General features: G+C 44.9%; 1 protein-coding gene across 1 annotated transcript in view; it reads left to right on the top strand.

Annotated features, from left to right (window-relative positions):
• Window positions 1-15,939, top strand: part of Adamts17 (ADAM metallopeptidase with thrombospondin type 1 motif 17) — a 315,106-nt gene that overhangs the window by 141,715 nt on the left and 157,452 nt on the right. The window contains exon 9 of the mRNA XM_032893438.1: window positions 15,484-15,624. Coding sequence (XP_032749329.1) covers window positions 15,484-15,624 — 141 coding nt within the window. The remainder of the gene's footprint in view (window positions 1-15,483; window positions 15,625-15,939) is intronic.

The raw sequence follows: 15,939 nt of genomic DNA, 5'->3' as shown, positions 1-15,939 counted from the left end.
CTGTGTGTGTTTCTCAAAATAATGTTTAAATTTCTTTGAATTTGTAGTTATAGATGTGTTTAGCATGGTAGTCTAAACAATATACAATGAATACACCAAACTATCCAGTTACCCCTTTAATGTGTTCGTTTTAAATCTGAACTTATTTTTAACATTATTTGTTGTATGTGTACATGTGAGTGGCATGGGCACGCATGTGACACAATGCACATGAGGTCAGAGGACAACTTTTAGGAGTCAGTTCTCGCCTTTCACACGGCTGAGGTAGGATTCCTCTTCTCTCTCTTGCTGTAGAGCTTCTTCCAGGCGGAGACCCTGTGAGCCTTTGGCTGGGTCTCCTGTCTCCATCTTCCATCTCAGGGTAGGAGTGCTGGGATTATAGGCGATGCCCCAGCATCCAGCCTCATGCTTTATGCACCCAGCCATCTCTCTGGCCCCTGTACAGTTTTCAGGCATCAGTTTAAAAACAAAAGCAAATCCCCAAAAAATATGAACTAACACTAGACAGATATCTCCAGGCCAATGTGATTTCACTGAAAGTGTTTACCAAATACTCAGAGAATAATTATCAATTTTATATTGTGTCTTACAGTAAGGAGAAAAGGAAGAAACATTTCCCAAGTAGATGTAGGAAGCCAGTATTACTCTGATACCAAAATATACAAAAGTATAGCTCAATGTCTCTCAAGAGAGTTTTGGGAAATCCAGTTTCAGTGGTGTGTATGTGTGTGTGTGTGAGGGAGAATGAGTAAATGAGTGGGTGAGTGAATAAATACGTGAATTTAAAATGCAAAGCCATGGCCAACGAAGTTCATTTCAGGTATACAAAGTTGGTTTGATGTCAGTTCATCTACTTGCATACTGTGTTAATAGCCTAACGAGGGAAATCCATATCAATCAGTGTTGAAAATTCATCTGTTAATATATCTAACTTCTGTTGTCTTCTGTGCACGGTAACAACCTATTCCACTTGGGGATCAGAGGGAAGGTCCTCCGCTCTCTAAGAACAGCAACTGAACAATCATAGCAACTGAATAATCACAGCAAATTACTGCACTGAGTGGGAAAGACTTAACCTCTCTACGCTGAATAAAAAGCACGCAGACGTATACGGGATTTGTGTGGTGAAAACCCCAAGCTGATAAATCCACCAGAGAAGACTTACATTGCTGAGGAGACACACCGTGTCCTGAGACGGAAGTGTTAACTTAGTAAGGATGCCCCGAGATGATTTGCAGGGTCAGTGCTGCTCTTATTAAAATGATAGCACAGTTTTAGCAGATTTAAACGAAGTGATTCTGAAACTCTCAAGGAAAACCATGGGCCCTAGAACAGCCAACACCGCCTGAGAAAATGAAGACTAGAAGGGCACAGGCACACTCCTGATTCTGAGAGAACCTTGACCTACGCGTCACGCTTTCCCCCCAAACTGACCTCAGAATGAATTATGAACTTCAGTACAAAAATATTAAAGTTCCAGAAAACACGGCACAGGAGGGAAATCTGGAAACTGTGGCTGGGCGAAGTGTCCTTTGGCTTTCCCAGAACGCCATCCAAGCAAAGGCAAGTGCTGGAAGCACCAGCGTCGACAGACAGCTTTGCTGTGTGAAAGGCTCTCTTCATGGTATTTAAAGACAGGTTGCAGGAAGGCCTACATGTTTCGGTTACAAATAAATTTCAGTAAACTGTAAACAACCCCAAGAACATGATGCAGAAGGCACCAACAGGCAAGTCACAGACAAGGGCTCGTGGGTAGAGGATAAATGCTTGAAGGATTTCAGCATCGTTCATGGGGAGATGCACACTCAGACCACGGTGTGTCTTCACCACACACTGCTAGAAGGCCACACTAAGGAGAGTGACATCAAGTGCTGGCCAGGCTGCAGAAAAGCGAGTCACTCTCACATCGTTGGTGAAACTGAAAGAGGAGAGCTCCTCTACAAAACAGTTTGGGGACTTCTTTTAAAACTAAAGCTTCCCAAGCTCCTAGGGGGAAGAAACAGGAAGGTCAGGAGTTCAAAGCCGTCTTCAGCTGCATAGCTAGTTCAGGGCCAATCTGGAATACAGGAGACCCGGTCTCAAACTTACCAAATGTCCTGGTGTTTGCACTCCTGTGCATTCACCCCAGAGAACCGACAACACCTTCACCTAGAAACTTGCATGTGCACGTTGAAGCAGTTGTCTTCATAAATCCCCTCAGACTAAAACTACCGAATCCTCAGATGGGTAGACAGTTCAACTGTGGTTTTTCATTTCCTGAACTACTCCTAGCAATTAAAAGTGCATGAATTCTAGACACACAGAGCTACTTAAGTGAACCTCAAATTAGGCTGAATGAAAAAGCTCCCACCCGGAAGAACGTACAGTACATGATTCCATTCATGTAACAGCTATACAGTTGCGTAATTGTAGAGTGAGAGAGAAGGGATTGGCAGTGTTAAGGCTTACGGGCTGAGGGAGAGGGAAAGCCCACAAAAGGGAAGTCTGTTGGTGATAGCACACTTAAGCTTTTTGATTGCGATGGTGATTACCTATGGATATGTGTGTTCAAATTGTATTCAGCTAGAGCCAGGCACCCAACAGAGTGCATGACTTACTGGAAAGACAGAGTAGGTTCTAGGGGCTGTGCTGATTTCAAACTTCAGATCTTCATTATACTGCACTCATGCAAGATGTTGTTACTAGGGAAGGCGGAGTCAATAAGAAAATGTGTTCTTATTTTTAACTTTTAAAAATATTTTAAATTTAAGATTTTGTTTAAAGGAAATGGATAATTGTCACGAGGGACAATCCAGACCACATCTCATACTAACTAGTGATTTGCACAGGTAGGAGGTGGGCATCTGTGTCTTTTCAGAACTCATTAGGTGACTCCACATGCAGCCACATGCACTCACGGTTCTGTGCTCTTTGGTGTGAGTGGCTGTCATGATCATTGTTATCCTGCCCTCCCAGTGACAGCAAGACTTACAGAACCTTTGCTCTGTGCCCCTGCTGGTGACGCACCTAACCCTCGCCATCATATCTAACCATCAGTAGTAATGGCCATTCCCCATTCACTGCTACGGTCTGAACTTCCCGGTATGGACTGGCCCCCAGTGAATGATCCTGGAAGGGTAGAGGGTACAGAGTCTTCTCATCCTCACGCAGGGGCACTCAGTTTTCCTTGGACAGGAGCCTAGATTGGCATGGGTTTCTGGTTCATTGCCCAAGGCCTCCTTGACTTTTCCCATAAGAAGTGGGAAGAGAGATTTGAGGGCCCAGAGTGGGGCACTGCTGTCGCCAGTGTTCATCCTTCTGACTAGGATGCTACTTTTGCCGAGGTAGGTTGGGAGGAGTGGGCAGTGAATATTGGAAGGCCTTTCTAATTGTGGTCTTTTTGGTTTCGCATTTCTCTCCCTTCTCCCTGAAGTGCCTTCTGGATGTAGGTGTCTGTGCTGCAGTTATGATACCATAATAACATCTGAAACCTAGGGCATGTCTGTCGTGGGAGAAGGAAGCAAGCATGGGCTCAAGGCAGCCGTGGACACATGTCAATCAACACAGCTCTTAGGGAATGCGATGTGCTGGCCTTGAGGACCGCACTTTGGGCTGTGGTTTGAATATGGTCTGACAGGAGGTGTTTGCCTCATGGGGTGGGTATTAATGCTCTTCTCAAGGAATGGGTCACTCAGGCCATGTGTGACTTCCTTTGTTGTACTTTCATGCACCAATTTCTAGCTACTTCCACCCTGAGTGGAAGATGCTGGAACACTAACAAGTGGAATCCTCCCTATCTTGGACTTCTTGGTTTCCAGAATGGTGAGCCCAAGTAAACGTTTGCTGTAAATGAGCTGATCTCGTATTCTAACATAAAACCAAGACGTCAGGAAGACGGCACAAGGAAGACATTCCAACAGAGGCCCATCCTTGTGTGACTCCATTGGTTCTGTTTGGCCTCTTGGACTGACAGCAGGGTCTCCAAAGCAAATCACAAGTCAGGCTGCAGTCTGGCAGGTGGTTGTGTTATCTTTTGGGGTTCCTGGGTCAATCTATTGCATAACCTCATGTGTCCTGAAGGAGAAAAGCTTTGCCTGCCAAAAATGAGATGTTTATATTGCCTGTGACATTGCCTGGAGCAAATCTGCCTTAGGAATGGAAGGTGAAGGAGAGGGGAAGCAAAGGGCAGTCTCCTCTGCCACAGTGCATGTTCCAGAGGCACCGTTCACACAGACCAGTGTCACTCACAAGCTGAAGTCAGCACTGATGTGACGCGAAGGCAGCTAAGCCTGAGGCTCCTGATTCCACAGGACCCAGAACCAAGCAACACAGCAACCAGCATTTAGAGGTGGCTGACTCTCCTAATGTCATGCCTAAGCTTAGAGTCTCTGTCACTCATTTTCTCATGGGTCCCCGCCAGTCAGCACTGATCTGTCCTCAGTTTGCCTGAGTGGTTGAAGCATCGTTTTTATTTTCTCAAAGAATTTACCCTTCCCCTGACAATCTCAAAATGGAGCGGGGGTGGAGGTGTGGGGGGCAGGGATAGCATCTGTTGACCTGTAGTTCCTTCCCCTCTAGTCAGTGAAACCTCACTGACTTTTTACCTGGAGCGGAAGGCAGACCTTTTGACCTTGTGAATGAAGAGAGGTGGCCAGAGATAAGAGCAAGAGGCCATTCCTTCAGAGAAGCGAGTGTCTGCTTGCCAGGGTTGTCAAGACGTAGTAAGAACTCCTCTGCTAATCCACACTGACAGACATTTAGAACAAGACCAGCATCAAGGTTGTTTTGAGCAAAGAAAAAGGATAGAGATGGTACAGTGTGCTTGGACCACATCCCCACAACAGTGCCCAAGTGGAGCCGAGGGCCATGGTGGCCGGTGCCATGAAGCTCAGGGTGAGGGGGGCTTGGCAGGCAGAGGTGCAGCAACACGGGTGCTTCTGCAATGTTTTGACTCTAGAAGTGGCTCATTTGGAGGACTGGGGGGCCTACTGGGACCTCCCTGTATCAACCCTGGGAGGCTTTTTGTCTGAAACACCTTTTCTATCTCTGATGAGATTTTGTGGGCAGGGTCTCTTTCCTGTTTTAATAACCCATTATCAACTACAAAGTTGCGGCTAGTAAAAATATCAATTATCGCTTATGCAAGACTTGGCATGACTTGAAACCACATTCCACCCTCAGAACACCATAGTTGCTTTGAGCCAAAATTCAGAGAGGGTTTGAGGACAACTTGTGTACACAATCGTTAAGTCAGCCAAAAGAATATATTTTTATCCTGTAAGTTGAATGCCAGCTAAGCAGTAATAATTACTGTGAAAAGCTGTAATTTATACTAGGGAAAGAGGGGAAATTTTTTCTAAGTGATAAAAAGTATGTATTGCTCAAGGCACGGGGAATATAAAAGGTTCAAATGGACGGAAATGTCAGAAACAAATCATCGGCTTAAATTTTTTATATTTATTTTATATGTATGAATGTTTACTGCATCATATACAGGTACTTTATGTATGTATATGTGTGTGTGCCTGGTGCCTGAGGCGGTCAGAAGAGGGTATCGGATCATAGATGAGCCACTATGAAGGTGCTGGGACTTGAACCCAAGTCCTCTGCAAGAGCAACAAGTTCTCTTAACCACCAGGCCAAACTCACCAGCCCCAGGCCCTTGGTTAGAAAAATGATGTCTATAAAATGTCCAAGTCTCTTGAACAGTGTAATCAGAAACATAGCCATGTGCTGCATGCTACAAGGGGGCACAAAGTGCACCCGTGTATCTAACCATGGTCCCTAAGGGTATAACACACAGGGGCATAAAAGCTGACATAGTGGAGTACACACTGTGTGGTGGCATTTGCACAGTGACGGAATTACCCATGATGCATTTCTCAGATTGATCCTGGTGCCGAAGCAAGCAGTGTGTGGCAGCATTTATCGCTGATCAGTGTGGTATGATCATCACTTCCTAGAAATACTCACTCCAGAGTGGAGGTGAAGAGAGGGTCTTGGATTTCGAATGTGTCCAGAATGTGCCAACATGAATGAATCCCTTCTCTGGTCTCACCACCCCCCGCCAAAAAAATTGACTTTCTGGTTGGAAAGAACGGTTGCTCTGAGTTTTGGCTTTGGCTGGTCAATCTAAAATACGCTGAAGTTTGACTATCAATGCATTGGTCTGCCTTAGGGCATGGTCCTCAGACGTCTAAGGGTATTAGAATTACATGGGAACACTTAAGATTCCAGATGTTGAGGTCTGCCAAGGAAGTCAGAAATCTGGTCTGTAAGAGCCAGATACCAATGTTTCTTCAGACTTTCTAGAAGAGTCCGCTGTGTGCTTTAGAGAGACTGAAATTGTTCTTTCTTGCTCTTGTAATGCTAGATTTTTGTCTTTCGAATTCTGTCCTGTCTCCCTGCTTTTAAGTTGCATTGGGTTGGGTATAAACTGCTTTGAGCCTCTGTATGAATGTGTAAATGACCATGTGCTGCTTGAGCTCACTGGGAAGCTGGCTCCGGAAGTGGGGGACCCCTACCATTTCAGACTCACACATTTTTATACCAAGTGTCCTCCAAGACCCTTTGTGTGTGGATGGTCTGATCTCTAACTCTGACAGAGAGGACAGAATGACATGACAGCCCAAAAATAAAAACACTATGGTTTTTTTGAGTCGTTAGAAGATGAACTATTTCCAACAGAGGTTACAACTGTTTATTCTGTGACATAAAAGTACCTGTGGTGGGAAAGAGATGGAAAGTTCAGCCATGGGAAGCTCATTAATGGAGGAAAAAATCAATGGGGAACTGCAGTCCACAGTTTCAACTTCCCCAGCTGGTTTCTGTGGGTGTTTTGAGCTCCCAAGTTGACGATATTTTGCTATGTTGTGTAGCTAGATGTTTGGCTGGCTGGCTGCCTATCTCTTTTACATTGGCCATCTATTTATTTAATAAACTTACTCATTGAAAATTATAAGAATAGAGGGTCACACAGAACAGAGCCTTGATGGAACACAGCATATCCCCCACCCCCACGTCACCCCCTCACCTCCACTTGGAGCTGTGGCCTTTGACCTGTATAACCTGGAGAAGTGTGTTCCCTACATTCTGTGGTAAGGTGATCCCAAGAAATACCCACCTACTTCAGAAATATAGGGAAAGGGGACAGCACCCCTCAAGAGGGTAAAAACCTTTCAAAGAAATTCTGAGGTCTAGCCAGACTGCTTTGTTTTGTTTGTTTGTTTGTTTGTTGGTTTTTGGTTTTTTGGGTTTTTTTAGTCTGAGTTCCCACAGTTTGTCAATGCTTGCCAGCTCCTCTGTGTGGTTAGCTTTGGGCCAGGCTATCACACGTTTCTGAGCTGCTCAGCTCTAAGACAGAATGACAACTCCTGCCTCCAGGGTGACTCAGAGAGTCGTGAAGAGAAGGACTATGGTGATCAGAGTTCAGGGTCATACCCCAACTCTCACAAGAATAAGGGAAAGACCTGTAAACCAGGCTTAGAGTGCGACTGGGCTCAGTGTGAGCCAAAGGCATGAACCAAGGCCCTGGTCAGAGACCTGTGGGGATCCTGAGGATCATGAATGTGCTGAGGCTTCTCTATGGCCTTCGATGAGCATTTCATAGCCTGGGAAGGGGCAGAATGAATACATAGTCTCCTTCCCACGTCCTCTCAACCTTCCTGGCAGGATAGAAAAGGCAGAATCCAAATAATGAATCCATAAAGCCCCCCTGATGATTGGTTTCAAAAAAGGCAAGGAGGTGACAGTCATTAGGAACAGGAAGTCCCCTGTCCTCAGGATTACTACTGCCGAAAGCATCCTGTGCCCTTTGATGTCTCAGCCTTTGAACTTTGGGAGGCAGCAGGTTCCCCCTTTCTGTAGCCCCTCCCCATTGTCAGCTAATCCCCTTCTTCACTGGCCTTTGAAGAAAGAGACAGGAAATGCTGGGGTCTGGATTCCCATGCCCATTAAAAGGCTGCACCACTGAGCAGCACGGAGTCTGAAGTGGGAGCAGGGATATGGTCCCGTCTTATGCCCCTTGCTAGCCTTAGGTTCCCATCTCATTTTGAGTTTGGGGTTCTTAATAAATCAACCAGCATCACAACCATCCCCTTTCCCATTGGCTGAGAGATCTAGAATTTACTAGCATTGGGGTGAGTGTTAAATCTAAGCTTCTTGGGAATCAAAGTTGCTATATTTAGGTGGTTGACACAAAACCAGTTTATTATAATAATGCATATATGTACATACATGTAGTCTGTGTGAATGATTGCAATAAACTGGTTTTGTGTATGAATATGTATATATGCATATAGTCTTTGTGTGTGTGTGTGTGTGTGTGTGTGTCTGTGTGTCTGTGTGTGTGTAGATGTGCATATATGTGCAGGTACATCTGCCTGTGGGTGCCTTCAGAGGCCAGAGGAAGATGTCTAGTGTCCCAATCTGTCCTGTGCACGCTATATCCCTGTAAGACACAGACAGGGTCTTACTTAATCTGGAGCTTGCTGATTTAGGGCTATGTTGGCTAATCTGCAAAACCCAGCAATCCTCCTGCCTCCAACCACTGGAGTTACAGGGGCATAGCCACAGCTAGCTCTTACATGAGTGCTCTGAACTTGGACTTGGGTCCTCATGCTTATGTGATCAGCATTTACAAAGGAGCCATCTCTTAGCCCCACCCTGAGCATTTCTTCTAAGTTACTGTACCTGTCTCCTGTGCCATGATGCCTTCGGGGCACCTGAGTTGGCAACCAAGAGGCTACTTAATTCCTTTACTCCCGTGGATAAATGTGCCTAAAATAAATGAAGTCCCTGTGTTCTTCATAGTTACAATGTCCTGTTAACTCAGTTCCTCCAGGGCACTGGTTCTCAACCTTCCTAATGCTGCAACCCTTTAATACAGTTCATCCTGTTACAGTGACCCCCCATGATAAAATCATTTCGTTGCTACTTCATAACTATAATTTTGCTACTGTTATGAATTGCAGTGTAACTATCTGATCTGTAGGTTACCTGAAATGTGAGCCCCATTCTGATACCAGGACCTACAGGTGGTGAACCACTACTTTAGAAAAGGAGCTCCATGCGCCTAGCACTTTAGGCCTGTGTCTTTCTAGCAGAAAGCATTTGACAACTGTACACTGAATGAATAGCTAGATGTGGCTACCCTGTGTGTAGTCAGGGATGAGCAAATTTGAGGTGCAGAAGTGTCACTGACTAAGAGACGGGACAGACCCTTTGTCCTTCCTTTGCACCTATTTCTATATCTCAACATAATTATTTAGGGTTTTGTTAAGCTGGAATTAGAAGCCCACTTGTGAGTGCCTTTTATGTATTTGTAAATGCAGTGTAAAAACAGAAGCATGTGCACACATGACTCACGTCTCACATCTTCTGAAATAGTCAGTATACTTTACACATAGATCATCCATGTTTGCCTACCGTGATTATTACCTAATTGTAGAGAATACCAGAAACACCAGTCTGCTATTGACCCCATCTGATGGAGGGGCTGTCTCCTTCGAGCCATTCGCTGGCCTCTTCCTCCCAACACCTCTGGCATTTGTTTCCCCAGACCAAGGCCAGTTGAGGAAAGGCCAGACCTGACTGCTGTTCCCTTTCATCAAAGTCTGAGAGGTTTTGAAGGACAGATCAGCTCAGAGACTGCTGAATCCGAAGCTTCCAGTATGGCAGCTGCACGGGGTCTAAAACCCCTAGCTATCTCCTCTGGCGGGTTCAGTCTCCAGTATAGCGCGTTGCAGGCGTTCTTTCTCGACTCCCTCCGTGGTGTGCCTTGAGATTTCTTGTAGCAAATCCAGAAGAGGTGTGCTATTTTGTCTAAGATAAGATCCTCCCAAGGCCATTAACTTATTATCGTGTCTGACATATGAGGCATGAGGCCCATCTGTGCCCTCCACCTCATAGTCATTTAGAGTTAAAATGACTGTGTCCTTAATGCCACGCATTTTCGTTAAATATAACGTGGCCAGAAATAATACATGCCCTGGGAGACAAACCTAAAATAACATGGAATTTTCAGTCAGGTAATCTTTAATTTAAACTAAAAATAACCTAAACAGTAGTTTATATAAACCTCAAGGACCAGGACACCCGCCCACTGCCAATTCATCTAACTGTAAACTTATGAGACACTTACTTAGCCTTTGAAGGATTCAAACCAGATCAACTGTGTGATGTGTGTTAAATACGAGCCCCCTGAAAGCCAAAATCCCACTCTTAGCTGGCCCTGCTGACTAGAACATTCCTTTGGGAAGGCCGCTGCTGAGGGCCATTAAGGGGGAGTATTCACAGTGAGTGTCCCGCTCCTGTTGAGATCAATGCTATCAGGAACATAGCCTGTGGACCGACTGACCATGCCATCAGCTTGTCTGAGAGCTTGCATAATGGCCCTGTGTGTCTCCTAAGCCACCAGGTTCTCTGGCCAGGGCCATTTGATAGCAAGGGGCAAGGAACCTCTTTCCATTTATAACTGACTTAATCACCATAGGAAGTTGGATGTGGTCCCAGGCATAATCTTCCATCCTGGTTGAGACCAAGGGATCAGCAATATCCTCCCTTGGAAACCATCCTACTATCAAATATATTGTCATGCACTTGTCCACCACACAACAACAACAAAGAAAAATCCATGATGGAATTAAAACTAGGAAAACAATTACCCTTATATCCTGTTTCATGACTGGTGAGCCCATCCCCGCATCTGTCATTCTGATCACCCCATCTCTGCTTTCCTGATCTCCGTTCTATACGTTACAGTGCACCCACATGGTCACATCTTCGTCTTTCCATGGATACTGTAGACTAGGATCTGTATATGAAAATGTTCTTCTTCATGAGATTGTATGACATTTAATATTAGACATCATAAATCCGTTCACCATTCATTTTCCTGAAAATTCTGTGGTTTCAGTTTTCTTTGGAGCTAAATATTCTATTTTACATATGTATTTGGTTTCCATCCTCTGTTCTTGTGTTGGAGAACAGCTGGGTTGGCTCCATTTCTCTGCTCTAGTGACTAAAGCAACAGTCGACGTGGATATGCACACACCTCTGTGGCAAGGTCTGGATTTCTCTGAGTATAAACCCCAGAGTGAAACAGCTGGATCAAAGTGAAACAGCTGGATCAAAGAGTAGAGTTATCTATATAGAGTTCATTGAGATGTATAAACTCTGGGTGTGGCCACTCTCTCTGTGAAGTTTTTAATTTGCAACCTCTTTGCAATTATATTAATTATTAAAAAAAAAAAAGAAGAAGAAGACATATTGTGGTGGCTGCTTGGGAGATGCCGGCTGGGGAGGGTGTATGTTAATTGACAAAGGACAGTGGGAGATCAGGTTGCCTGGAGTGTTGGTTCTCCATAGGACTGTGGCCCACTCCAAGAGACAGAAGGGGCCACTGCTTTGGGCTGCTTATTGACAGAGGGTAGGGGAGAGACTGTAGAGAGGCTCCTATAAGCAGAGCTGAGGTTGCTAGAGGGACTTAACCATTTCTTAAAATAAGAGAAGGTTGTGTGTCGTCAACGGATGCCAAATAGGGTGACGTTTGCCATGTTTTCCGTGCTATGACTGGCAAGGTGTTCTTTCCTTGGGGTTGTATCACTAGAATGGGCTCCTCTGTGGTAGGGGATCTGAAAGGGAAATGAGTTAGGCAGTCAGAGGCCTTGAGTTAGTCCTCAGAGTACCAGTGTACATCACACACTGGGTCCCTCCCTCCCTTGAACGTGATCTTGCTAAGGAGAGAGATATTCATCCTACTTTGTTATATAACCCCAGACCATCTGTTCAGGGGTGATACCAGCCACAGTGGGCTGGGCCCCCCCACATCCTTCAAGAAGATGCACCACGGGTTTGCCCGCAGTCCAGTCTGATGGAGGCGCTTTTCTCCCTCGAGGTCCCCTTTTACCAGATGCCCCTAGCTTGTGTCAAACAGACAAAAAGCCAACCGACAGAGACATTGAGGCAGTTTCCAGGTTAGCTGTTGTCACCAGTGCCAAAAGGGATATGGGAGTGCAGATCTCTTGAGATCTAAATTTTACCCTTTTGGAGAAACACCCAGAAATGAAATAGCTGGATCATACACTAGTGTTGTGGTTCTGTGTTTATTCTTTTTTAGACACCTCCATGCTGTTTTCCACAACAGAAGTTACTCTGACTTGCATCCTGACCGTCAGGTGCAGGATTTGAGGCACCCCACATCATCGTAGGCACTGGCCTCATCACGACAGGCATAGGTGAAAGTCCCTCATGGGATGGTTTGCCTCTTCCTGACGCAAATCAGCTGTCATCAAGAGCATCTCTTTCACAGCCCTGGTGACTTTTATATATCGTCTCTGAAGAAATGGCTGTTCAAGTCTTTAGCCTGCATTTCAAAGTCAGGTCATCAGGGGATTCTGCTTTCAATTGACTTATAGGGCTTGCTTATGCATTTCGTAAATAAACCTCTCATATCATGCTAAGTCAATGTTTCTCAACATTGGGGGCTGCATATCAGATATCCGGCTTGTCAAATATTTACACTACAGTTCATAACAGTAGCGAGTCACAGTTATGAAGTTGCAATGAAGACAATGTTGTGGTTGGGGGTTCTACATCCTGAGGAACTGAACTAGAGGGTCGCAGCAGTAGGAAGGCTGTGAATCTACCGTGCTAAGTGAAATGACCCAACGGCAGTAAGAGCAGGCTGTATGGTTCACTTCTGGTGGTCAGCGGAGAGACAAGCCATGCATTCGGCTGCAAGGTGAGTAAGTTCTGAGAGCCAATCATGGCCCATAATTAACACTATGAGATTAAATACCCAGGAACTTAGAGCAAGAATGTCAAAATCCCTTGCCGTACAAAAAAAAAATGTTAGAAAACTTCAGACTGAAGATGTGGCTCCATTGTAAGACGTTTGCCTACCCTGTGCAAGGCCCTGAGCTCAAATCCAATAACGCAAAATAAAATTGTCTCAAGTTTATTGGTTTCAGTCGGTGCATGGTGTTGGGCACCATTAATCCAAGCACTTAGGAGGCAGTGGCAGATGGATCCCTGCCTCTATAGAATGAGTTCTAGGCCAGCTAGTGCTTTGAAATCATGTCTCAAACACATACAAAGCAAACCTCAAGAAGAAATAAGCCTGTTAAGCGAAACTTTATTTGAAAGTTCCTTTCCCATGTACTTATAGATAAGTAAAGGCTTTCTGTTGCCCACCAAACTGAAAAGCTTATTAAAAAGGGAAAAAAGAAAAACAGAGGAGTTGCATTGAAACAGAGAACTCACTCTATACATCTAAATGACCATAGGACTGTATCTGAATCACTCTTATTGGACAGGACTATTCAACCATCTCCTAGGTTTCCCTTGACCCCTAACATTTGGGAGAGTGAGCCCCACCCAGGTAGATGGAGATTACCCAACCAGAGGTGGTTCTCATCCTGTGAGCACAACTGACACAAAGATGAGTCTCTCATACTTGGAGCGCGTTGTGTGATATCAAATAGGTAATCCATCTGGTAAATATTTACCGGTGAAGCTGCGGTAAGGGCAGACTTAGCAAGGGGAGGCTCTCAATTTGGCAGCCTCTGGAGCTCTGTAAAGAGCATTGTAAGGGGCAAAGGCCAGCAGCAGCAGCAAGAGGAAGCAGCACCAGCTCTTCTGGTCCAACACAAGCTGGCCCGGCTAACCAGTTACCTGCAAAACTGGTCCAGGCAGAGAAACATTTAAAAATTATACTTAGATGCTTTAAACAATTTAACTTAAAGTTTATAAAACATGCATTCTGTGTCATAGTTTAGTAAAAAATGTTTCAATATATCATAAATAGTTCATTTGTTTGGTAGTCTTTGTCCTGTGGTTTTGTTTTGTTTGGTGGGGGGAGGGAGGTGTGCGTTTTGTGGTTGATGGAAAATTCTTTCTGCTAAGGGTACCTGCCAATCAGGACTTACTATAGGATCCCTGCCTCCTACTGACCCCTATTTCTCCCCATCCTTTTATACATTTCTTTGTTCCTTCCCCCTCCCCTTTCTCTCATTGAACCCAAGGACTTGTGTATGCTAAGCCAGTGTCCTGCCACCAAATTACCTCTGTAGCCACTCTAGTCTCCTTCATATATGTATTTCTATAAGTAGCAGGAAGATAAAGGTTCTCTTGAAGCAGTCGGGGGCCAGATGTCTATGATTTATTCTTCATCCTTACTGGTCTCCTGCCCGTAAAACGTAGTATCCATATATTTTAGTTATCGGCCAAATTAGGTTTCATGAAAACAACTTTACCTTTGCTCTCATATTTCATTGCTTAATACACCATGAAATCCCATGTATGAACTGAGGTTATAGATGTCACTGGCATGTAAGGTCGGAGACTATAGTTAACCATCCTCAGCTGCTGGGAAGGGATGGATAAACCATGCTGGCCATGAGCTCCAGGCAGTATGTTCTCCAGAGGATGTGGCTTTGGCTAGGGTCAGGCCAGGGTAGCATCTGTACGCAAACATGTGTAGCAGTGGCTAATGAGGATGCAGAAAGGACAGGGTGACATCCTTGGTAGATTTCAGCATGAAGTAGCAGTCAGGATAAATTGAGAGGTGATAAAGGATGCTGGAGATGAATAGGGAAGAGTAGCCCAGAGTAAGCATTTGGAACCCCTGCCAATCATCACCTCTTCTCCTGGACTGATGGTGATTTGACTTAGGGATGACATCTTTTGTCCATCCGGTCTTCTTCAGGCACATTCTCTGGCACTTGAGAAACATCTAATATTATTCGATGAATTAAAAATACACTGGGTTTCTCTCCTGGAAGTCATTATCAGCAAGCTGTGAACAAGCTGATCTTGTGACCTTGTGATCTTGTGTACTCCTCAGCTCAGCTTGCCACACTGTGGGCATATGGATAAACTAAGAGCAGTGCTTAGGTCAGTATTTGGTGGGACTCCAGCATAGAGGGACCTCTATCATCCTTCAGCAACAGTTGACAAGCAAGGTCATGGACCCAGGGAACACAGAGTGATGAGACACAGGGTCACTCTGACTCTTCTCCCGTGTTTCTTGTGGATGGGGACATTTTTCAGTAAATGTACAAACATACGGAAAGTTATGAAGAATAACAAAGTCACAGTTGTCCTTGAGTTGGAAGCCTTGAGGCCATAGTCTCCAGAAACTCAGTCTCTGATGTTTTCCACTGGCTCTAAGCACAGTGTGGTTCATTTCTAATGAGCACTAACATAATGACATTTAATGTGAGATGCCAGGTCAGCTCATCAGAAGGTTGGGCATTATTAACTGGAACGTCATTAATTATCATGCTTAGGAATTCGTTTATTGACTCATTCTTCATACATTCTGTAGTCAAACCACTTCATCTTCTGTATAAACTCCTGACTGTGGTCTTTAGGGTGAGAACATTATCATCCGACCTACATCACTCTTTGTACTTAAAACTTGACTGAAACTTGACCCAGAGCCTAGAAATGAGGCATGGTGAGGCATAACATCTCATACTCTTCCTCTTTCTCCTTGAACAGTTTGGGAATGAACCACGATGATGACCACTCATCTTGTGCTGGCCGGTCACACATCATGTCGGGAGAGTGGGTGAAAGGCCGGAATCCCAGCGACCTCTCTTGGTCGTCCTGTAGTCGAGATGACCTTGAGAACTTTCTCAAGTAAGTCCTTGAGCACGTTCTGTAATGTCAACAATAGAACGTTTCTCCCGAAGACCAAAATGGGCAACTCAGCCAGTGTGAGAAATGAATCTTTGGATGAATTCTCATCTGGTTTGGGATGTGTTCAGTGCAGAGTGTCCTATGATGGGCCAAGGTCTCTTCCTGAGGTTGTAGCTGGTTTGATGTTGGTGTCCAGTAAGAGACATTGAATGAATGGTGAATGAAATATCAACCCAGTGACTCTGTCTTGCCCTTCTCTGCTGATCTGTAACCATGAATGGACACCACTGTAGGGACAACTTGGCTGTTGTAGAA

The sequence above is a fragment of the Rattus rattus genome, chromosome 2, assembly GCF_011064425.1.
Source record: "Rattus rattus isolate New Zealand chromosome 2, Rrattus_CSIRO_v1, whole genome shotgun sequence".
Lineage (NCBI taxonomy): Eukaryota > Metazoa > Chordata > Mammalia > Rodentia > Muridae > Rattus > Rattus rattus.
Note: the sequence above shows the minus strand (reverse complement) of the source record. Positions and strands in the feature narration are given on the sequence as shown.